The sequence below is a fragment of the Scyliorhinus canicula genome, chromosome 2 (genome assembly GCF_902713615.1).
Source record: "Scyliorhinus canicula chromosome 2, sScyCan1.1, whole genome shotgun sequence".
Lineage (NCBI taxonomy): Eukaryota > Metazoa > Chordata > Chondrichthyes > Carcharhiniformes > Scyliorhinidae > Scyliorhinus > Scyliorhinus canicula.
Window position 1 is genome coordinate 123,416,683 of NC_052147.1, and position 24,623 is coordinate 123,441,305.

At 48.9% G+C, this 24,623-nt stretch overlaps 1 protein-coding gene across 7 annotated transcripts in view; it reads left to right on the top strand.

Annotated features, from left to right (window-relative positions):
- Positions 1-18,864, top strand: part of LOC119957921 — a 200,775-nt gene extending 181,911 nt beyond the window's left edge. For 5 of the 7 annotated variants that reach the window (XM_038786166.1, XM_038786122.1, XM_038786140.1 and 2 more), the window contains one exon: positions 18,694-18,864. In XM_038786166.1, the coding sequence (XP_038642094.1) occupies positions 18,694-18,837 (144 nt within the window). In that variant the 3' untranslated portion in view covers positions 18,838-18,864. The remainder of the gene's footprint in view (positions 1-18,693) is intronic. The other 2 variants (XR_005458947.1, XM_038786149.1) reach the window with 2 other exon arrangements.
- Positions 18,865-24,623: the final 5,759 nt, after the last annotated feature.

A 24,623-nucleotide genomic window follows, 5' to 3' on the forward strand; every position in this document is an offset into this window, starting at 1 on the left:
CACAATGCTACCGTGCTGCCCTTAAGAAGTTAACCTACACTCCCTTATTCTACCCTAATCCAAGTACCTATCCAATAGCCGCTTGAAGGTCCATAAATTTTCCGACTCAACTACTACCACAGGCAGTGCATTCCATGCCCCCACTACTCTCTGGGTAAAGAACCTACCTCTGACATCCCCTCTATATCTTCCACCATTTATCTTAAATTTATGTCCCCTTGTAATGGTGTGTTCCACCCGGGGAAAAAGTCTCTGACTGTCTACTCTATCTATTCCCCTGATCATCTTATAAACCTCTATCAAGTCGCCCCTCATCCTTCTCCGTTCTAATGAGAAAAGGCCTAGCACCCTCAACCTTTCCTCGTATGACCTACTCTCCATTCCAGGCAACATCCTGGTAAATCTCCTTTGCACCTTTTCCAAAGCTTCCACATCCTTCCTAAAATGAGGTGACCAGAACTGCACACAGTACTCCAAATGTGGCCTGACCAAGGTTTTGTACAGCTGCATCATCACCTCACGGCTCTTAAATTCAATCCCTCTGCTAATGAACGCTAGCACACCATAGGCCTTCTTCACAGCTCTATCCACTTGAGTGGCAACTTTCAAAGAACTATGAACATAGACCCCAAGATCTCTCTGCTCCTCCACATTGCCAAGAACCCTACCATTAACCCTGTATTCCGCATTCAGATTTGTCCTTCCAAAATGGACAACCTCACACTTGTCAGGGTTAAACTCCATCTGCCACTTCTCAGCCCAGCTCTGCATTCTATCTATGTCTCTTTGAAGCCGACAACAGCCCTCCTCACTATCCACAACTCCACCAATCTTCGTATCATCTGCAAATTTACTGACCCACCCTTCAAGTCCCTCATCCAAGTCGTTAATGAAAATCACAAACAGCAGAGGACCCAGAACTGATCCCTGCGGTACGCCACTGATAACTGGGCTCCAGGTTGAATATTTGCCATCCACCACAACTCTCTGTCTTCTATCGGTTAGCCAGTTTGTTATCCAACTGGCCAAATTTCCCACTATCCCATGCCTCCTTACTTTCTGCATAAGCCTACCATGGGGAACCTTATCAAATGCCTTACTAAAATCCATGTACACTACATCCACTGCTTTACCTTCATCCACATGCTTGGTCACCTCCTCAAAGAATTCAATAAGTCTTGTAAGGCAAGACCTACCCCTCACAAATCCGTGCTGACTATCCCTAATCAAGCAATGCCTTTCCAGATGCTCAGAAATCCTATCCCTCAGTACCCTTTCCATTACTTTGCCTACCACCGAAGTAAGACTAACTGGCCTGTAATTCCCAGGGTTATCCCTATTCCCTTTTTTGAACAGGGGCACAACATTCGCCACTCTCCAATCCTCTGGTACCACCCCTGTTGACAGCGAGGACGAAAAGATCATTGCCAACGGCTCTGCAATTTCATTTCTTGCTTCCCATAGAATCCTTGGATATATCCCGTCAGGCCCGGGGGACTTGTCTATCCTCAAGTTTTTCAAAACGCGCAACACATCTTCCTTCCTGACAAGTATCTCCTCAAGCTTATCAGTCTGCTTCACGCTGTCCTCTCCAACAATATGGCCTCTCTCGTTTGTAAATACTGAAGAAAAATACTTGTTCAAGACCTCTCCTATCTCTTCAGACTCAATACACAATCTCCCGCTACTGTCCTTAATCGGACCTACCCTCGCTCTAGTCATTCTCATATTTCTCACATAAATTGCATTTGCAACTATTGTAGTTGCATGATGCTTGATCCAATGATCATACATAGGAGACTAGTACAACTGGTGCGGTTTGCACTGTCCCTGTCAATGAGTGCTGAAGCAGTGATATTTCTAGCTTCAGTCTCTTTGTTTTATTTGGAAAAGCTGCATGTATAAACTATTTATGCATTCATGAGCCTGAAATCAAATGTTGCTCCAGGTGTTAAAGGCCTGCAGTGATTTAAAGGGGCATTCTCCCTCTTTATTCTCCTCTTTTTCTTTAAAGTAAGAGAGATAAGGAGTGGTTCCCAAAGAGACACTCATTATCCTAAAAAGTAAGCAATTTTCCTACAACCCTGACACACACAATTGACAGTGAAGATAAAACATTTATATCTCAAGTGAAAAAGCTATTTTAAAAAGCGCCCCTGAAAATTGTTTCCTAATTGTGCGGACCATAATGATTGACATTGTGGATATCCCCTACGGTGGAGGAAATGAGCTTGAGGCAAATAATTTTGGAGCTGTAGAGAACTTTACCCACAACTAGCAGTGTTGAGTCTGCCCTGGATTTTCAGTATAAATCTGCAAGCAGCATTTAACACAAATTTAACACTCTGTTCCTGGCAATTTGTAGCTTTAATTGTTACTCTGAGAAGTTGCTCTGAATTTGTTTGGGAGAATTGGGTTGGGAGGCACAGTGCACCTGCAATGCACAGTAGCTGGTCTTTCACCTTTACATTCTTTATACTCTCCTTATCAGGAATTCACACTGCCCTACCAAAACCCTCTTCATCCGCAGAACTGGCAAAGTGCTATAACTGTTTCCTTTCCTTCTTTCATTGCCCGCTATCTTTCCCTTCTAATTGTTCATAACCCTGCATAAATTATCCATTTTACACTGAACGGCAAAAAACATCATTGGGGTTAGAATACAGAAATGTTGACTCAAAAGTTGCAATATGAATTCTGGAATGGAAATGACTTGGCTCCCTCTGCAGGGCATCTGGGATGTGAATGAGCAGATTGAAATGAAACGAACAACAAACACAATGATCAAGAAGAAAATGTAATATAGAGAGAGTCCATTTTTAATGTCAGATTCGATACTGACACAAGTGATCACAATATGTGAAACTCTGATTAATAGTTGCAGTTGTGTTTTATTGTAACAGCGGTCAGATTATAAACTTAATGCTCAAAAGAAAAGCGGATACGTCAATCACTAGAGGGCTTTCTTCATGCTCAGGTGATGCTAAGAGCCTATGTCTGTCAGCTGTGGAACCCTCACCCCTGAGTCAGAAGATTATGAGCTTGAGTCCCGCTCCAGGACGTATCGAACATAGAACATTACAGCTCAGTACAGGCCCTTCGGCCCTCGATGTTGCGCCGACCTGTGAAACCCCTCTAAAGCCATCTACACTATTCCCTTATCGTCCATATGCCTATCCAATGACCATTTGAATGCATTTAGTGTTGGCAAGTCCAGTACTGTTGCAGGCAGGGCATTCCACACCCTTACTACTCTCTGAGTAAAGAACCTACCTCTGACATCTGTCCTATATCTATCTCCCCTCAATTTAAAGCTATGTCCCCTCATGCCAGACATCACCATCCGAGGAAAAAGGCTCTCTATGTCCACCCTATCTAATCCTCTGATCATCTTGTATGCCTCTATTAAGTCACCTCTTAATCTTCTTCTCACTAACGAAAATAGCCTCAAGTCCCTCAGTCTTTCCTCGTAAGATCTTCCCTCCATACCAGGCAACATTCTGGTAAATCTCCTCTGTACCTTTTCCAATGCTTTCACATCCTTCCTGTAATGCAGCGACCAGAACTGCACGCAATACTCCAAATGCGGCCGCACCCGAGTTTTGTACAACTGCAACATGACCTCATGGCTCCGAAACTCAATCCCTCTACCAATAAAAGGTAACACACTGTACGCCTTCTTTTTTTTTATAAATGTTTTTTATTGAGTTTTCATATTTTATATATGACAAATTACAAATTATTAGAGAGAGAGAAAAAAAAAACACAAAAATTTAACATGAATATTTACAGGTAAGCATCTTCATAACAACAATTGTGGCCGCCCCCTTTAGCCAGCATACATATTTTACATTCCCCAATATGACCGAGGCACATGTTTATAGGCATTTATTTATAGTTTGGTTTTGGGCCTTGGCTTGCCATCAAACCCCCATACCGAGCCCGTAACCCCCCCCCCCCCCTTCCCCCCGGCTACCTTCCCCCGATTCCCGTCCATTTTCCCCTGGTTCTTGGCCACCCGACTATTCTTCCTCGTGTACGTTGGCCACAAACAGGTCCCGGAACAGTTGCATGAATGGCTCCCACGTTCTGTGGAAGCCGTCGTCCGACCCTCGGATGGCGAATTTGATTTTCTCCATTTGGAGAGATTCCGAGAGGTCGGACAGCCAGTCTGCAGCTCTGGGTGGTGCTGCTGACCGCCAGCCAGACAGGATTCTACGGCGGGAAATCAGGGAGGCAAAGGCAAGGGCGTCCGCCCTCCTCCCCAGGAATAGATCTGGCTGGTCTGAAACCCCGAAGACCGCCACTATCGGGCATGGCTCCACCCTCACCCCCACCACTTTGGACATAGCCTCGAAGAAGGCTGTCCAGTACTCCACAAGTCTGGGGCAAGACCAGAACATGTGGGCGTGGTTGGCCGGGCCTCTTTGGCACCGCTCACATCTGTCCTCCACCTCCGGGAAGAACCTACTCATACGGTTTCTCGTTAAGTGGGCTCTATGTACCACTTTTAGTTGCGTCAGGCTGAGGTGGAGTTGACCCTATGCAGTGCTTCGCTCCAGAGTCCCCACCCTATCTCCATCCCCAGGTCGTCCTCCCATTTCCTTCTTGTTGCGTCCAGTACGGTGTCGTCCCTATCTACCAGTCGGCCATACATGTCACTACAGTTTCCTTTCTCTAGGATACTTGCGTCCAGTAGGTCTTCCAGTAGTGTCTGTCGTGGCGGTTGTGGGTACGTCCTTGTCTCCTTTCGTAGGAAGTTTTTGAGCTGCAGGTACCGTAGCTCATTCCCCCCAGCTAGCTGAAATTTCTCTGTCAGTTCGTCCAGTGTTGCGATCCTGTCGTCCGTGTATAGGTCCCTGACTGTCAGTGTCCCCCCGTCCTGTCTCCACCTTTTGAAGGTGGCGTCAGTCAGTGCTGGTTTGAACCTATGGTTGTTGCAGATGGGAGCCTTGTCCGACATTTTGGTCAGGCCAAATTGCTGCCGCAGTTGGTTCCAGGATTGGAGGGTGGCTGTCACCACTGGGCTGGTGGAGTGTTTTTTGGGTGGGGATGGGAGTGCTGCCGTGGCGAGGGCCCGGAGGGAGGTTCCCATGCAGGAGGCCTCCTCCACACGCACCCACTCGGCTTCTGGCTCCTGGATCCATCCCCTTACTCGCTCGGCTGTTGCCGCCCAGTGGTAGAATTGTAGATTCGGGAGGGCTAGCCCCCCCTTGGATTTTGTTTTTTGTATGACCTTCTTTGAGATCCTAGCATTTTTACCCCCCCATACGAACGCCATGATATGTTTGTCCAGCGCTTTGAAAAAGGCCTTGGGGATGTAGATCGGAATGGATCTAAACAGGAAGAGGAACCTGGGCAGTACGTTCATTTTGATCGTCTGGACTCTCCCCGCGAGGGAGAGCGGGAGTGTGTTCCATCTTTGCAGGTCCTTTTTAACTTCCTCCGTCAGGCTGGTGAGGTTCCATTTGTGGATCCCTTTCCAGTCATGGGCTATTTGGATCCCCAGGTAGCGGAATTTATTTCGGGCTTGTTTGAACGGCAGCCCCTTTAGTGCTGCCCCCCCCCCCCTTGCGGGCGTACTGGGAAGATCTCACTTTTGCTCATGTTGAGTTTGTAGCCCGAGAAGGCTCCAAACTCTTTCAGGAGCGCGATGATTCCGTCCATGCTGCTTTGTGGGTCCGAGATATAGAGGAGCAGATCATCCGCATAGAGTGAGACTCTGTGCTCTCTACCTCCCCTTCGGATCCCCCTCCAATTTTTTGCTGCCCTGAGCGCGATTGCTAGCGGTTCGATTGCTAGTGCGAACAGCAGCGGGGACAGTGGGCATCCTTGTCTGGTGCCCCTGTGCAGCTGGAAGTATTGGGAGTTGGTATTGTTGGTCCGTACACTCGCCATGGGAGCGTTGTATAGGAGCTTTACCCAAGCGGTGAACCCTGTTCCAAGCCCGAACCGCTCCAGTACCTCTATGAGGTATTTCCATTCGACTCTGTCGAAGGCCTTTTCTGCGTCCAGGGAGACGATCACCTCTTGTGTTCTCTCCCCGGAGGGGGTCATTATCACGTTCAGCAGGCGCCTGATGTTCGCGGTAAGCTGTCTACCTTTGACGAAGCCCGTCTGGTCCTCTGTGACCACCTCAGGTACACAGTCTTCTAGCCTTTTGGCTAGGATTTTGGCCAGTATTTTGGCGTCTGCGTTCAGCAGAGATATGGGTCTGTATGACCCACATTCCGTTGGGTCTTTGTCTTTCTTAGGTATCAGCGAGATTGAGGCCTGTGCTAACGTGGGTGGCAGTGTGCCCCTAGCTAGCGAGTTTGTGAACATCTCCCGCAGGTGCGGGGCCAGCACTGTCGCGAATTTTTTGTAGCAGTCCGCCGGGAATCCGTCCGGTCCCGGCGCCTTCCCCGTCTGCATGGAGCTAATGCTCTCCATGATCTCTCCCAGTGCTAGTGGTGCTTCCAGATCCCGTTTTCTGCCCTCTCCCACAACTGGTATGTTCAGTCCGTCAAGAAACCGGTTCATCCCAGCCTTCCCCGTTGGGGGCTCCGAGGTGTACAGCTCTTGGTAGAAGGCCTTGAAGGTTTCGTTAATCCTCTCTGGTTCTGTTTCCAACGTGCCTCTGGTACCTCTGATTTGCGCAATTTCTCTGCTGGCTGCCTGCTTTCTCAGCTGGTGGGCCAACAGGCGGCTGGCTTTGTCTCCGTGTTCGTACAGGGCCCCGCGTGCCTGGCGGAGTTGGTGTACTGCTTTCCTGGTGGAGAGCAGGTCAAAGTTCCTTTGTAATTCTTTTCTCTCCGCCAGGAGCTCTACGGTCGGGGCCTCGGAGTATTTACGGTCTACCTCCAGTATGGAGTCGACCAGCTTCTGCCTAGCCACCCTTTCCTCCCTATCTCTTTGCGCTTTGTAGGCAATGATTTCCCCTCTTAGTACGGCCTTAAGCGCTTCCCAGAACGTGGAGGATGAGACCTCCCCGTTTTGGTTGTTCTCCGTGTATTCCGCTATGGCCCGCGCTACCCTTTCGCTGAAGGCCTTGTCAGCTAGTAAGGCACCGTCCAGCCTCCATGTGGGGCGCTGGGCCCTTCCCGTCTCCAGCCGCACGTCCATGTAGTGTGGGGCGTGGTCTGATATCACAATTGCGGAGTATTCCACCTTGTCTATCCCTGGAAGCACCGTTTTCCCCACCACAAAGAAGTCAATTCTGGTGTACACGTTGTGTACTGGGGAGAAGAAAGAGAATTCTTTCTCCCCCGGGTGGGCGAATCTCCAGGGGTCTACTGCTCCCATCTGCTCCATATAGTGACTGAGTTCCCTTGCCATGTTTGAGGTTTTCCCCGTTCTGGGGTTTGATCTGTCCGTCTTTGGGTCCTGTACAAAGTTGAAGTCCCCCCCCATGATTAGTCGGTGCGTCGCTATGTCCGGGATTTCTGCCATGGTCTTTTGGATGAAGCTCGTGTCGTCCCAGTTGGGCGCGTACACGTTGACTAGAACTACCGGCGCCCCATCCAGGGCCCCGCTGACCATGACATACCGCCCCCCTGGGTCTGTAACCGTCCTTGTCGCCCTAAACATTGTCCTCTTGCCAATCAGGATCGCCACCCCCCTGGCCCTTGTCCCGTAACAGGAATGATAGGTTTGCCCCACCCAGCCCTTTCTTACCCGCAGTTGGTCCTGCTCCCTCAGGTGCGTCTCTTGGAGGAAGACTATGTCGGCCCTCATATTTCTGAGGTGGGTGAGGACTCTAGATCTCTTCACTGGCCCGTTAAGTCCCCTTACGTTCCAGGTGACTATCCTGGTGGGGGGCTTCTGCCTCCTCGTTCCTGTGGGATTAACCATATTTGTCTGGTGGACGAGCCCCTGCCCTCCGGGGTTTCCCTTTGTTAGGGGGCCGTCCAGGATGGGCACTATCACTGCTCTCCCCATGCGGTCGGGTCTCTGCGCTCCGGGGTTTCCCCTTGTCCCGGGGGCACCCGCCATGGCCGTCCACTGTGTGTCCGCCACGCGGGTAGTCCCCTGCACTCCGGGGGGCCCCTTCGCTCACAAACCGTACTGGGTGGGTGCTTGCAGCGGTTCCCTGTTTCATAGAACATAGAACAGTACAGCACAGAACAGGCCCTTCGGCCCTCAATGTTGTGCCGAGCCATGATCACCCTACTCAAACCCACGTATCCACCCTATACCCGTAACCCAACAACCCCCCCCCCCTTAACCTTACTTTTTTTTTTAGGACACTACGGGCAATTTAGCATGGCCAATCCACCTAACCCGCACATCTTTGGACTGTGGGAGGAAACCGGAGCACCCGGAGGAAACCCACGCACACAGGGGGAGGACGTGCAGACTCCACACAGACAGTGACCCAGCCGGGAATCGAACCTGGGACCCTGGAGCTGTGAAGCATTTATGCTAACCACCATGCTACCCTGCTGCCCCAAAGGGAGCCCTTGTTTGTGGCACTTTGTGGCCCTGGTCCTTTTCTGGCCTCTTTTGTCCCTTTGTCCCTGCGTTTCCCCTCCCTGGTCTCTCGCACCCCGAGTGCCCCCCCCCCCCCCCCCCCCCCCGCTCTCTCCCTTTTCCCCCCTCCCCTGTATACCCCTCCTTTGCCCCTCTATCCCCTATTCCAGTCCCCATTTGCTCTCCCGACTTTGATGGGTGATCCCCCCCTCCCCTGCCTGGCGCCTTCCCCCCTGTTGGGGGTGCGCTGCGGCCCTGCTTTGTTGCGTGCCCCCGTCGCTAGCTTTCCCGCTAGCACAGTGGCTCCCCTCTCGGAGGTTGCTGTCGCGCTTCTCCTCTCCCTTCTCCAATACTCCCGTTCCCTCATGCTGGGGCCTGGCCTCCCACCCGGAGCGGTCCCTTGGGCAGTGGGTTGTTTTTTGTTCTGGGTGTTCCTGCCGGGGGGGAGGGGGCTGGCTTTGCCTCGCCCCTCCCCACCCCCCCCGTCAGCATGTCGTTTCTCCTTGCCATGGGCCCCTCGTCCCTACCTCCCATGGCGTTTTTCCAGCCCGTGCTCCTCGACGAACCTATTCGCCTCAGCAGGGGCTGTAAAGAAATATTCCTTGTTTTGGTATGTGACCCAGAGTTTTGCTGGGTACAGCATACCAAAACGCACTTTGCTCTTGTAGAGGGCTGCTTTCGCTCTGTTGAACTCAGCCCGTCTCTTAGTTATGTCCGCTCCAAGATCCTCGTAGACTCGGATGGCGTGCCCTTTCCATTTGCAGGCTCTATTTTCCTTGGCCCAGCGCAGGATTGTCTCCCTATCCCGGTACCGGTGCAGTTTGGCTATGACTGCTCTCGGTTGTTCCCCTTCCTTGGGCTTCGGGCGCAGTGACCGATGAGCTCTGTCCATTTCCGGTGGGGTGGGAAAGGTGTCCCCCCCCACTAAGGAGCCCAGCAACGCAGCCACGAATGTTGTGGGGTTTCTGCCCTCGATCCCCTCTGGCAGGCCCACTATCTTAACATTTTGCCTTCTCGAGCTGTTCTCCTGGTCGTCTACCCTGCCCTTCAGGCTCCCCTGTGCTGCACCCAGTCTCGCCACTTCCCTCTCCAGGGCCGTGACCCGGTCGCTCATGTCGGTCGCTGCTTTCTCCAGCTCTTTAATGGTTGCCTCATGGGCTTCCAGTTTCTCCCCTTGGGCATCCACTTTCTCCTCCAATCTGGTCAGAGCCTGCTGCACCCCTGACATGGCCCTGGCCACTGCTGTCTGTACTGCGGCCTCTCCGTCCGCTTTCAATTCTGCCTTGATTGCCTGCAGCTGCTCCCTCACCACCTCGGCCAAGGCTGCCTTCCAATTCACGCCCCCCTCTAACCCCAGGGGAGAGGGCACCTGTCTGTCCAGCTCTTTTTGATGCGGCGATACATCCTTCCCGCCGCTTCGTGTGCTGATTCGTTCGCCCGAGCTAACTTGCCCTTTGCCCCGTCCACTTCTGGTGCCCCCTTTCTCTTGGCCCCCTTCTGGCATTTTTTTCTCCCCCTTCACTTTCATCTTTTCTTCTCCCCTTGTTTTTCTTTCCCCCCCTTTTCCGCACCCTATTTTTATTTTATTTATTATTTATTTTTTAAAAATTTATTTCCCCCCCCCCCTTCTTTCCTTTACCCCTTTATTTTATTTATTTATTTCTTAATTATTTTCTCTCCTCCCCGCTTTTATGCAACTCCTCTCCGATGGGCTTTCTTTTGCTGGGAGCAAGTGTATAAAGAGAGAAAATAGTATATACTCCCCCCTTTCTCTTTACCAGTTTTCTTTTGGGTTTTTTTTAAAAAACAGAAATATAAGTCTTTTTTTTTTGTTTTATCTTCCCCTTCCTTTCTCCTCACTCACCCAGGAGAGAGAGTGAGGCTTTTGTCCAGTCCCTTTGTTCTTGCCACGTGGTGGTCGCTGCCGGTTTGGGGGGGGGTCCCCGCTGCCGGTTGGGGGGGGGTCCCCGCTGCTGGTTGGGGGGGGGTCCCCGCTGCCGGTTGGGGGGGGTCCCCGCTGCCGGTTGGGGGGAGGGGGTCACCGCTGCCGGTTGGGGGGGGGGTCCCCGCTGCCGCACTTCGCACCCCGCGACCTCCTGGTCGCTGCCTCCGGCTTGGCCCCCCCTTCGGTCCCGCACCGCTCCTGGCCTGCGTTTGGGGGGGGGGGAAGAGGGCCTGCCGCTGCCGCACCGCTCCTGGCCTGCGTTGGGGGGAGGGGGGGGGGGGAGAGGGCCTGCCGCTGCCGCACCGCTCCTGGCCTGCGTTGGGGGGGGGGGGGTTTGGACCGGGTTGGACCTGCCGCTGCCGAGCCCCTCTGCTGCCGCCGCTACCGCCAAGCCCCGCTGTCGCCGCCGCTGCCGCCGCCGCTGCCGCCGCCGCTGCCGCCGCCGCTGCCGCCAAGCCCTGCTGCCGCCGAGTCCCGTCGCCGCCACCAAACCCCGTCGCCGCCGCCGATGCTCCTCCGCCGACCGGCCTGCCCGGGGGGGTCCCTTCCCTGCTCTCTGCCGCTTGCGGGAGCCCCTCTCCCTGCGACCGCTTCGCTCGCCGACCGGAAGTCTTCCACTGTACGCCTTCTTAACAACCCTCTCAATCTGGGTGGCAACTTTCAGGAATCAATGGACATGGACACCGAGATCACTCTGCTCATCCACACTACCAAGAATCTTACCATTAGCCCAGTACTCTGTCTTCCTGTTATTCCTTCCAAAATGAATCACCTCACACTTTTCTGCATTAAACTTCATTTGCCACCTGTCAGCCCAGCTCTGCAGCTTATCTATGTCCCTCTGTAACTTGTAACATCCTTCTGCCCTGTCCACAACTCCACCCACTTTAGTGTCATCTGCAAATTTACTCACCCATCCTTTTACGCACTCCTCCAGGTCATTTATAAAAAGACAAACAGTAGCGGCCCCAAAACAGATCCTTGTGGTACACCACTAGTAACTGGACACCAGCCTGAACATTTCCCATCAACCACCACCCTTTGTCTTCTTCCAGCTAGCCAATTTCTGATCCAAACTGCTAAATCACCCTGAATCCCATGCCTCCGTATTTTCTGCAATAGCCTACCGTGGGGAACCTTATCAAATGCTTTACTGAAATCCATATACACCACATCAACTGCTTTACCCTCATCCACCTGTTTGGTCACCTTCTCAAAGAACTCAATAAGGTTTGTGAGGCACAACCTACCCTTCACAAAACCATGTTGACTGTCTCTAATCAAATTATTCCTTTCCAGATGATTATACATCCTATCTCTTATAAACCTTTCCAAGACTTTGCCCACAACAGATGTAAAGCTCACTGGTCTATAGTTAACTGTGGTTGTCTCTACTCCCCTTCTTGAACAAGGGGACAACATTTGCTATCCTCCAGTCTTCTGGCACTATCCCTGAAGACAAAGATGACTTAAAGATCAAAGCTAAAGGCTCAGCAATCTCCTCCCTAGCTTCCCAGAGAATCCTAGGATAAATCCCATCCGGCCCAGGGGACTTATCTATTTCAACACTTTCCAGAATCGCTAACACCTTCTCCTGTCTACTCTGAGTATCTCCCCAACTAGCCTTTCTCCCTCCGATTGTCGTATTACTGTTGCAGTGTTCGTTATCTGACCTGGTCTTTTCTTGTCTTTGTGGTATCAATGGGGGAGGGGTATACCTCATTCGAAAGCCCCCTGGGCTCATTGGCTAAGTCTAGTAGCCTTAATCTCAGTATTCGCCTCGACAACATTGTCTTTTTCCTGTGTGAATACGGATGAAAAATACTCATTTAGCACCTCCCCTATCTCCTCGGACTCCACGCACAACTTCCCACTACTGTCCTTGACTGGCCCTACTCTAACCCTAGTCATTCTTTTATTCCTGACATATCTACAGAAAGCTTTAGGGTTATCCTTGATCCTACCTGCCAAAGACTTCTCATGTCCCCTCCTGGCTCTTCTTAGCTCTCTCTTTAGATCCTTCCTAGCTAACTTGTAACTCTCAAGCGCCCTAACTGAACCATCACGTCTCATCATTACATAAGCCTCCTTCTTCCTCTTGACAAGGTTTCAACTGCTTTAGTAAAACATGGTTCCCTCGCTCGACCACTTCCTCCCTGCCTTACAGGTACATACTTATCAAGGACACGCAGTAGCTGTTCCTTGAACATGCTCCACATTTCCATTGTGCCCATCCCCTGCACTTTTCCTCTCCAGCCGATGCATCCTAAGTCTTCCCTCATCGCATCATAATTGCCTTTCCCCCACATATGACTCTTGCCCTGCGGTTTATACCTATCCCTTTCCATCACTAATGTAAACGTAATCAAATTGTGATCACTATCACCAAAGTGCTCACCTACCTCCAAATCTAACATCTGTCCTGGTTCATTACCCAGTACCAAATCCAATACGGCCTCGCCTCTCATTGGCCTATCTACATACGGCGTCAGGAAATACCTCCTGCACGCATTGGACAAAGCGGACCCATCTAAAGTACTCGAACTATAGTGTTTCCAGTCAATATTTTGAAAGTTAAAGTCCCCCATAACAATTATGCTGTTACTTTCACTCCTATCCAGAATCATCTTTGCAATCCTTTCCTCTACATCTCTAGAACTTTTCGGAGGCGTACAGAAAACCCCTAACAGGGTGACCTCTCCTTTCCTGTTTCTAACCTCAGTTCATACTACCTCATTAGTGGAGTCCTCATCAAACGTCTTCTCAGCCACCATAATACTGTCCTTGACTAACAATGCCACCCAAGCAACCGGCCAACTTATATATAGGTACTCACCTTCCCGACAGGCCCCTGCTCCCGCCGAAAATCCGGAGGCCACTCCTGCTGTAAAGTAAGTGAATTTAAAGGCCCACACTCACCTTCCCGACAGGCCCCTGCTCCCGCCGAAAATCCGGAGGCCGCTCCTGCTGTAAAGTAAGTGAATTTAAAGGCCCATGACTTGAATTCAAAGATCTGACACTCTTATGCAGGACTGCAGAACTGCTGCATTGTCTCTCAGATACAGAGGCCCCATCTTCTCTTTGAGGTGATTATAAGAAATTCCTCTTTTAAACAGGAGCAGGAGAAATATCTTAGTGTATTTATCCAACATCACAGAAACAGGTTACTGGTCATTATCACATTGTGTTACCCAGGGGGAAGGGAGTATTCCTTCTTGTCACACGTCAATAAGGTGTATTCGAGGATTGATTACTTTGTAGTGAGTCGGGAGATTTTGGTTGGGGTGGAGGGGGCGGAGTATGTGGGGATACTCGGACCATGCACCCCACTGGCTGGATATTCGATTCAGTACGGGACGAGAGCAGAGGTCGGGGTGGATGTTTGACTCAGGGTTGTTGGCGGATGGAGGTTTTTGTGATAAGGTGCGGTTGGCGATTAGTGATTATGTGGAGTTAAGTCAGAATGGGGAGGTGTCGGTGGGCTTTTTTTGGGAAGCACTGAAGGCAGTGATCCAGGGAGAAATTATCTCATTTACGGTTCGTGCGAATAAGGAAAGGAGGGCGGAACATGACCGTCCAGTGAGCGAGATAGTGGAGGTGGACATGGAATATTCGAGGGTGCCCACCGTGGAGGGATTGGCGAGGAGGAAAAAGTTGCGGGGGCAATTTGACAGGCTGACAACAGGGAGGGCGGTAGGGCAACTGCATAGGGCAAGAGGGGTGCAATACAAGTATGGGGAGAAGGCGAGCCGCATGCTGGCGCACCAGCTGCGGAGGCAGGCTACGTCCAGGGAAATATTGAAGATCCAGACTGGGGCTGTGGATGTGGTGTCAGAGCCAGGGAAGATAAATGAGGCATTTAGAGAGTATTACCAGGGACTTTATGAGGCAGACCCAGGAGGAGAGGAGGGGGACATGGGGTGGTTACTGGACGAGCTGGAATTTCCCCAGGTGGAGGAAGCAAAGAGTCAGGCGTTGGAGGAGCCCCTGGGGCTGAGGGAGCTGCTGGATAGTATCGGGGTATGAAGTTGGGGAAGGCCCCAGGGCCGGATGGGTACCTGGCAGAATTTTATAAGGAATTTGCAGCGGACCTGGCACCACATCTGTTGGGGGCGTTTAATGAAGCACTGTAGAAGGGGGTGTTGCCAGAGACGATGAAGCAGGCAGTAATCACACTAATCCCAAAGAAAGGGAAGGAACCAGTGGAATGTGGGTCATATAGACCCATATCACTATTGAACACTGATGTGAAAGTATTGGCTAGGTTGTTGGGTAGGATGGAGGATTGTGTCCCGGGGGTGGTTGCAGAAGATCAAACAGGCTTCGTGAAGGGCAGGCAGCTCGCGAGTAATATAAGACGGCTGTTGAATGTGGTGATGAATCTGTCCGAGCTCTGGTACCGGAGGTGGTGGTGTCCATGGATGTGGAGAAAGCATTTGATCGGGTGGAGTGGCAGCACTTGTTCGAAGTTTTGGGAAGGTTTGGGCCAGGATTTGTGGCTTGGGTGCGGTTGCTGTATGTGGCGCCAAGAGCCAGGACGAATGATATGAGCTCACGAAGCTTTGACTTACACAGGGGTACAAGGCAGGGGTGCCCGCTGTCGCCGCTGCTGTTTGCGCTGGCCATAGAGCCATTGGCGATGGCTCTCAGGGGGTCAGCAGAGTGGCAGCGGATAATAAGGTGTAGCCATGCTGGCCACGCAAAATGGACACTGAGCCAAACTAAAATGGAGGACAGCAGGGAAAGCCTGTTTAGTGAGAACAGACAGCCTGCTCTCAACTAATTAGCATTTTGCAAGCAGCAAACCAGTTTTCTGGCCAGGTGCAGATCTCCAAGCCAAAGGTGTTAATGGCAAAGCGCTTAACATTCTGATGAGGCGGCCCAGATCCAGGCACACACAATGGCAACATTTCCATCTCAATGTAGCACTTAATTGGTGGAGTTGACAGGATGGCACCAGAGTAACGAATATCGAAACCACCCCCCAACATCGAGGAAAGCCCCGCATTGGAGGATTTCGAAGGTAGCCGTTTGGAAACGTTCCAATCGGTACCGAAAGGTAGAGCCCGCCTAGAAGGGGGCAAGGACATTAGAGAGGGGTATAAAAGCAAATTCCCCACAGAGCCCGGTCTGTTAAACCCGTGCTCCGGCTCTGACTGACATCTTGCATCCTGACTCCAGCCGTTGAGCACCAGCCGCCGAAACCGTAAGTTCAACGCTCGCTACGCGATCCAAGCCCACTAGACTCCCAAGTACCAGAACGCTTGCTGAAGGCTGCAGACAAAACCAGGACGAAGGCCTCGTTCTCTGACCTTGCCTGTTCCTGTTAGATAAGTATTCTGTTCGCTTAAGTTTAGTTATAGCTTAGTTTCTTAGTGTGTGCATGAGGATTTATTATAACTGTATAATAAATATTGATCGTTTGAACTTTACTAATCGGTGTATCGTCTTTATTACTTTGAACTTGACCTTGGAATACTTGTGACGTTGCCTATACGGCAACTGGCGACTCCAGAGCTAAATAATTACATAGAACAGAGCCTAGTAGTGTTAAGCACACGTCGAACTCGGAGGCGTGTTAATACACTCCAATAAACGCATTTTACGCCCATAGTAAAACGTGCAACAAAGGGGACAGAGGGAGAATCGGGTGTCGCTTTATGCCGATGCCCTCTTGCTGTTTGTTTCGGATCCGTTGGAGAGCATGGGAAGGATTATGGGCCTCTTGGGGAGATTTGGAGAGTTCTTGGGATACAAGCTGAATGCAGGGAAAAGTGAGGTATTCCCGGTGAATGAGCTGGCACAGCGGGCTAATTTAGGGGGGATGCCATTCACGGTAGCGAGGGATAGGTTTAGGTAGTTGGGGATTCAGGTAGCGAGGGAATGGACGGGGCTCCATAAGTGGAACTTAACAAAGCCGACAGAGGAGGCCGTGGAGGATCTTAAGAGGTGGGATACACTGCACTTAATGTTGGCGGGGAGGAATATTCTGCCGAGGTTCTTGTTTATCTTTCAGGCTCTCCCGATCTTTATACCAAAGGCCTTTTTCTGGAAAGTGGACACAATCTTCTCTGACTTTGTATGGGCGGGGAAGGTGCCGAGGGTGGGGAGGACCCTGCTACAGAGGCAGAGGCAGCAGGGGAGGTTGGCGTTGCCAAACTTGCTTCATTATTATTGGACAGCGAATGTGGACAAGTTGCAGCGGTGGTGGGAAGGAGAAGGGGTAGAGTGGGTTAGGATGGAGGAGGAATCTTGTAAGGGGTCTAGTTTGAGAGCTATGGTGACGGCAGCATTGCCAATGACTCCGAGTAGGTATTCAGGGAGCCCAGTGGTGCAGTCCATGGTGAAGATATGGAATCAGCTGAGGAGGCATTTTAGGGTGGAAGGGATGTCGGTGCTAACGCCGTTGTGCGAGAATCAATGGTTTGAGCCGGGGGGGTGGGGGGGGGGGGGATGGATAGTGTATGTAGGAGGTGGAGGGAAGTGGGGCTGGTCAAGGTGAGGGATCTGTATTTGGAGGAAGGATTCGCCAGTCTGGAGGAGCTAAGGGAGAGGGTAGAGCTGCCGAAGGGTAGTGAGTTCAGGTATCTACAGGTTAGGGACTTTGCACAAAAGGCCTGGAAGGGGTTCCCTAGATTGCCAGGATACACCCTGCTGGAGAGACTGCTGCTTCCGGATGTGGAAGGGGAGGGAAGAATTGGGGATATATATAAGTGGCTGGGGAAGCAGGGAGGCGAGCGGGTGGTGAAAATGAAGGAGAAATGGGAAGCGGAGTTGGGAATGTAGATCAATTGGAGAGTATGGAGTGAGGCACTGCGAAGGGTAAACGGGACCTCCTCTTGTGTAAGGGTGAGCCTGATACAGTTTAACGTGGTGCACAGGGTGCATATGACTCGGGCGAGAATGAGTGGGTTCTTTCAGGGGGTAGCAGATGAGTGTGAAAGGTGTGGGCGGGGGCCAGCGAATCGCACAAACATGCGCACATGTTTTGGGGTTGTGAAAAATTGGTAAGATTCTGGGCAGGAATGTTCGTGGTCTTAGCCAGGGTAGTAGAGGAGGGAATGGATACTGGGTTCTCAAAGAGCGAACGTATTGCACTCCGTAGCACTGGTAATCCTCACCTTGATAAATTCAAAAATTCACCGAAAAGAAAATGGATTTAAATGACTCTGGTTGAAGCTAGATGCTGCCATATACCTCACCACCATATGCAATCACAGCAAGTTATAAAGGTTGTTATCTTGGTGCAAATAGGACATCAGGTGCTGCATATAATAGTCAACAAATCTGATATCGTCCATATTGCACCACTGTCCAAGACAATTTTCTACTCCATGGTCTTTTAGCATTGAAAGTCCAATGTTTATTCCTACTTCAGTCATCACATTTGCAGCAAACTGAGAGTGGTTAAACTCCAACGCCACCTGGCTACTGATCTTAATAATGCTAAATACCTTTGTAATCTAATCCATTAAAAACTGTGACAGGAAAGGATAAGCTTTCCAGGAAGATAAGAGAACCACGTGTTTCAGTTTATGGATTAATCACTATCAGTAAAATAGAATCAGAAAATGCTGGAAATGTACAGCATGAAGAAATACAGTAAAATGGGTTCACATTTCCAGAAGAGCCCCTTCACCAGCTTTGTAAAAGATTGAATGGCATGGCGATTTTATTGTAATATCTGTTTACAACATGGTAAAAGGTATGAGCCAGTTTACCAGGATATTGGTTCTTTTTAAAGTTTCTCCCTGTCAAGTACTGAGAGACTGTCACGTTGTTGAGGGTGCTGTAAATGGTTAACCTGCCTCTCGGGTGGAGCCAGCACTATTTCAAGAAGAGTGTGTTATTTATCCCTGGGTCATTGCTAATGTTTATCCCCATCAGTGAGATAGATTATCTAGCCATTCATTTTATTCATGTTTGTGGTGCCTTGTTATACATAAATTGGCTGTATTTCTGGACAGTACAATGGTGACTGCACTCTATAATATTGGATTGACTGTAACATCAACACTTTGGGTTGTGCTGAGATTATGAAAGATTCTGTATAAATGTAAGTTATTTCTTTTTCCTTCTGAATTCTATATTTTCATAGCCTCTCAGTTTAAAATCAAATTTTGACAAACAAATCTTCTTGAGTACTCTTCCCCCCCCCCCGGACTTAAAAAAAGTTACAGCTTTACATTGCGTACATATTGCAACAGACATCATCGTGTCTAAACAGGATTGTTCAAGTTACTGTCAAAGTTTGCTTATTGGCAGGAATTTACTCCTCTTTTGTCTCTTGTTTTCAGAAATATGTTCCACATTTTGAGAATGCTGCCATGGGTGTGATGGAGTTGCCTTATTTGAATGAAGAAAGATTGGTACAATTAGGGATTCCCTTGGGACCAAGACTTCGCATTCTTCATGAGGTCACAAATGCCACCTTTGTTTAAATCACACCTCCAGCACCTCACTCAAATCAAAAAAAGCGATTTTGGACAGCAATGCTTCTAGATTGGGTAGAATTAAAGTCAACAGAATCCTTACAACACTTGCCCATAAAGGATTTTTGAAATCAGACAGAACATGGATCGGATACCTAAAATACTCTAACCATTTTTATTATTTATACCAGCTATTTGTTTACACGGCATGATAGGAGAATGGTTAGCACTGTTGCTTCACAGCTCCAGGGTCCCGGGTTAGATTCCTGGCTTGGGTCACTGTCTGTGCGGAATCTGCAGGTTTTCTCCCCGTGTCTGTGTGGGTTTCCTCCGGTTTCCTCCCATAAGTCCCGAAAGACGTGCGTGTATCGGACATTCTGAATTCTCCCTCAGTGTACCCGAACAGGCGCCGGAATGTGGCAACGAGGGGATTTTCACAGTAACTTCATTGCAGTGTTAATGTAAGCCTACTTGTGACAATAATAAAGATGATTATTATTATCAGTCTTGATATTTGGTTCAATTATGCGCACAAAATAACTGTGGATCCTCCTCACGGTTACTATTTCCCAATTGTCTGGACCAGCATTACACTGTACCCATGGTGGTAACTGTGCTCAAATCAGTGCTCAATCCTGTGAACCCTTTGCGAATCAGAGACACTCACGACCATACCTGCTGAACTCTCCCACTGCGAGAAGCACTGATATGATGAAGATTTTGATGCAACCAAAAATGGTTAAAATCAACTGGAGACCCTATGAATGATTATAAGTGGTGATCTAAAACATCAATATATCTTACAATAAATGTTGCATGTAATCAATATGATTTTTGCTTTTATACTCTTCCTTTCTTTCTCCATTTTCTCATCATATTGATCCATATTTAGTCTATTGCTCAGAGGTTGGGGGGGGGGGGGGGGGTGCCACACGGACACCCTGCTGGATGCTGTTTGAAAGCAACCCTTTATTTTTATTTTTATTTTGTGGGAGCATTCCCAACTTCCTTTCCACTTGTTTCCACATTAAATTTTTCAACGCTGATTACAAAAGAGCTGAGAGCCTGTCGCACACTGAAACCAATGTATTAGATAAGATAAGAACACTGGAGGTGCAGAAAGATTCAGGGATCCGTGGGCACAAAGATGTAGTCATCGAATCCAACAGAAAAAATCAAGCAGGCGAATAGAATTGTTTACGTTTGTAATCAAAAGGCTAAAAGACAAAGAGATCAAAGAACAGTACAGCACAGGAACAGGCCCTCCAAGCCTGCGCCGACCATGCTGCCCATCTAAAACCTTCTACACTTCTGGTGTCCGTATCCCTCTATTCCCATCCTACTCATGTATTTGTCAAGACGGCCCTTAAACATCACTATCATACCACCTCCGGCAACGGATTCCAGGCACCCACTTCCCTCCAGTAAAAAAACTTCACTCGCACATCTCCTCTAAGCTTTGCCCCTTGCACCTCAAACCTGTGTCCCCTAGTACTTGACTTTTAACCCTGGGAAAAAGCTTCTGACTAGAGGAGGAAGATTTTTATACAGTTACACAAAGCCCTGGTTAGACCACATATGGAGTGTTGTAAATTCAGGGCACTGCATTTTAGAAGGAATATATTGGCTTTGGAAGGCATGTAGCTCAGATTCATCAGGGTGTTTACATGAGTTAGATTATGAAGAGAGATGACATAAATCAGGCTTCGATTCCCTGGAATATAGAAAGTTAAAGGGCAATTGGATTAAGAGAGAAAAACATTTTTCCACTGGTGAAGGGAATCTAGGATGGGGGGGTCGAAGTGGAAAATCAAAGCCAAGTTACCTCGGAGAGAAGTTAGAAAAACTTCTTCATGTAAAAGGTGAGTCACTCCCACAAAAAGCAGTAAATGTTAGCTCAATTCAATGGCAAAGGTCAGTAATTTCAATCGATGTGGATACAAAATACAAGGAAATACGCCCATGAACTACAAAAAAGAGAAAATTACAAATTTGAGTTGAGTATTACAAAGAGGAGACGGGTTGAAGAAATTTGGGTATAAATCTGAGCTCTTGCCTCACTCAACTGAGAGTAGCTTTGGGCCAAATGGCTTCTGCCGACTGTTTCTTTGTTCTTCATTCAACTGGGGACTTAGCAGCATTGCACCGATAGCAGTGCCATGACACAACCAGCCTTCTGTTGTTAAATGCATTCTGTCTCCCTTGAAGGGAATCTGTACTGAATGACAGGATTGCTACTGCATGAATATCATTGCTGCAATTCTAAATAAGGGAAATGGAACACCAGACCAGAGAGAGGTTCTAAACCTTTCTGATGCTAAAGATGCTGAAGACCACATTCATGGAGGTGGGCTGGAGGAGATAGATGCAGGAGACCAGGAGGCCTTTAGAAGGATTAGGAGTAGGTAGGAGCCAGGAAGGTCAATTCCTGGTGTCTGGACCTGAGGACCTGTTGGCAGGGCCACAATAATTCTACTGACGTCGCACGGATGGTCACAATCAGTGAATACAACTTTACGTGGCATCTCCTACCCATCACACAACCACCTCACACTGCTCAATCACTCGCCCAACACTAGTCTCTGACACTCAGGACTCCCACATAATATCTAGATACTCTAACCAACACAATCCTTGACATTCTGCCCTCCTTGCAGAATAAGGTATGAGACAATAAAGCGGAATGGAGCAGAACTGGCAGGTGACCTGCATCTCCTGAGGCCTACAGAGAAAATGCATCACGGGGTTGGCTATGACAGACCCCATGGCATCTGGTGTCATTGAGAACACAGAGGATGATGGTGCTTCTCAACTCACAGCTCGCCCTCATCCTGCTGTCTGGCATGATGAGCAATCTGCTGATGGTGTGGCCAAGAAGCCCCCTTTTCCGTCAACTCAAAACTTTCCCTTTCTGATTTTTAGCTTTTAGACACCAATGAACTGCCTGCCGCCCAGCCATGGGAGCCCCAGCAGGAATAGATTGGACTACACCATGCCATTGTTGAAAAACCACTGCCACTCCCTGACATACTGCAGACCAAGAGGCACTTCAACTATTACCTGTTGCACTCTTTGTGTCACCTATTCCTCTGCCTTCCCTGTGAATGGAGTAATACTCTCTGCTGAATCCAGGAACTCAGCACCCCTCCAAAAACACGCCAGAGTGCTTTTCCTGCAAGCTGGCTGCCTTTAATTAATGCTGGTGTTGGGCCCATCTTGCAGCTGAGCGCTTTGATCTTTTGTAAGTGATACATAATGCATCTGTGTAGTCCAACATTGGTCAGTGTATACAACATATTCAGCGCCCTTCTTAATGTGGTGTGATGGGTTACACCAGAAGATGATGGAAACGCAGTGCGATCTCCCAGGTGGATGATAAGTGTTACTTGTATAAATTTCACACCCATTGAGTCTACCATGGTTGCAGGAAAATTTCTATTTCATCATCTGGTTCCTTTTTGTTTTCTATATATTTTAAGTGAAGATGAAATTGCTAGTTTAATGCACTTAATTGGGCATTGGTGTGGCCCCCAGTTCTTCTAATTAAAATTAATTAATTTTAGGCAACATTTAATTGATGCAAAACAAAGGTGTTTAATGTGTGTTTGGTCATTGAAATAACCAATGAAACACTAGCTACTGTAATGTTTAAAACATATTTTGCGATATTAAAAATATTTTAACTTGCAGATGTTAAAATATCATATTGAAGAAGGCTGAATTAATCTTAGGCTACAAATGTTTCTGTGATCGGGAGTCATTCTGTGGGTAATTAGCAGTATGATGAGGAATTGCAAGTTTCATCACAAAACAACATACACGTGCTCATTCCACATGCTTTCATTTATATCATCATTTTATCAAAATCAAACTTACACTTCTGATGAAGACTGCCCTTGTGTTAATGTATTCTCCTATACACTTAACTGGGCAGAAATTTGCACTGCACTTCTTGGGTGCAAAATGAAATTTTATTGGTATCTATTGATTATAAAGAGGGTAATCTTCTTGTTACAAAATCAAATGTTCTCAATGCAGGGCCCTACAGAAGGCTATCCTTGAGATGATTATACTTAGTAATTTACAAAATGACTTGAATTCAAAATACAATAGCAGTAATGGTTTCTTTGCCCAAAGCAAATAACTGCGCAGGTTAGAAATGGAAATGGCAATATGAAACAAAGATAGTAAATAGCTAGGCAAGGGCAGCACTGTAGCATTGTGGATAGCATAATTGCCTCACAGCTCCAGGGTCCCAGGTTCGATTCCGGATTGGGTCACTGTCTGTGCGGAGTCTGCACATCCTCCCCGTGTGTGCGTGGGTTTCCTCCGGGTGCTCCGGTTTCCTCCCACAGTCCAAAGATTGTAGGTTAGGTAGATTGGCCATGATAAATTGCCCTTAGTGTCCAAAATTGCCCTTAGTGTTGGGTGGGGTTACTGGGTTATGGGGATAGGGTGGAGGTGTTGACCTTGGGTAGCGTGCTCTTTCCAAGAGCCAGTGCAGACTCGATGGGCCGAATGGCCTCCTTCTGCACTGTAAATTCTATGATAATCTATGAAATACCTTTAAGGAATTTGTTATCAGTCTAAGTCAATCCATTCCTACCACTGTAACATGCTGATTGTTTTTATTAATAAATATTTTTATTCTCCTTTTTCACATTTTCTCCCGAATTTACACCCACCAAAAATAAACAACAATCAGCAACAGATATGTCAATCCCCATAACAATACCAACGATCCCATCCTCCCACCAACCCCCAAATATCAGCCCGCATGTTTACATAAACAAATGGCAAAAAGGAATCAGGGATTACCCATAGTCATCCTTAATATACACAGCCCCCCCCACCCCTCCCACCCACCCACACCCCCCCCCCCCCCAACTAATGTTCGATGTTATCCAGTTCTTGAAAGTGCATAATAAATAATGCCCATGACTTGTAGAACCCCTCCGAGCTTCCTCTCAGTTCAAACTTAACCTTCTCAAGGGTCAAGTATTCCAACAGGTCCCCCCGCCACGCCAGGGCACAGGGTGGAGAGGCTGCTCTCCACCCCAGCAGGATCCGCCTTCGGGCGACTAACAAGGCGAAGGCTATAATATCTGTCTCCGCACCCGTTTCCAACCCTGGCTGGTCCGACACCCCAAATATGGCCTCCCGGGGACCCCGTTCCAGTTTCACGTGCACCACCTTGGAAATTACCCTAAAAACCTCCTTCCAGAACTCCTCTAGCTTTGGACAGGACCAAAACATATGAACGTGATTTGCGGGGCCCCCTCTGCAACGCTCATATACATCTTCTACTCCTTCAAAGAATCGGCGCATCCTCGCCCTCGTGAGGTGCGCTCTATATACCACCTTCAGCTGTATTAGCTCCAACCTCGCACATCAGGTGGAGGCATTTACTCTCCGGATCACCTCATACCAGAACCCCTCCTCCATATCCTCTCCCAACTCTTCCTCCCACTTTGCTTTGATCCCTTCCAGTGGTGCCTTATCCTCTTCCAAAATAGCTCAGTACACTGCTGACACTACCCCCTTCCCCAGTCCACTTGCTGTCAGCACCTCCTCCAGCAATGTGGAGGCCGGTTCCTCCAGGAAGCTCTGTATCTCCTTCCTGACAAAATCCCGAACCTGCATGTATCTAAACATTTCTTCCTGCTCCAGCCCATACTTCGCTTCCAGCTCCTTCAATCCTGCAAACCGACCCCATAGAAACAAATCTTTTAGTGTCTTAATCCCCTTCTCTTTCCATTTCCGAAAACTTCCATCCCACTTCCCTGGCTCAAATC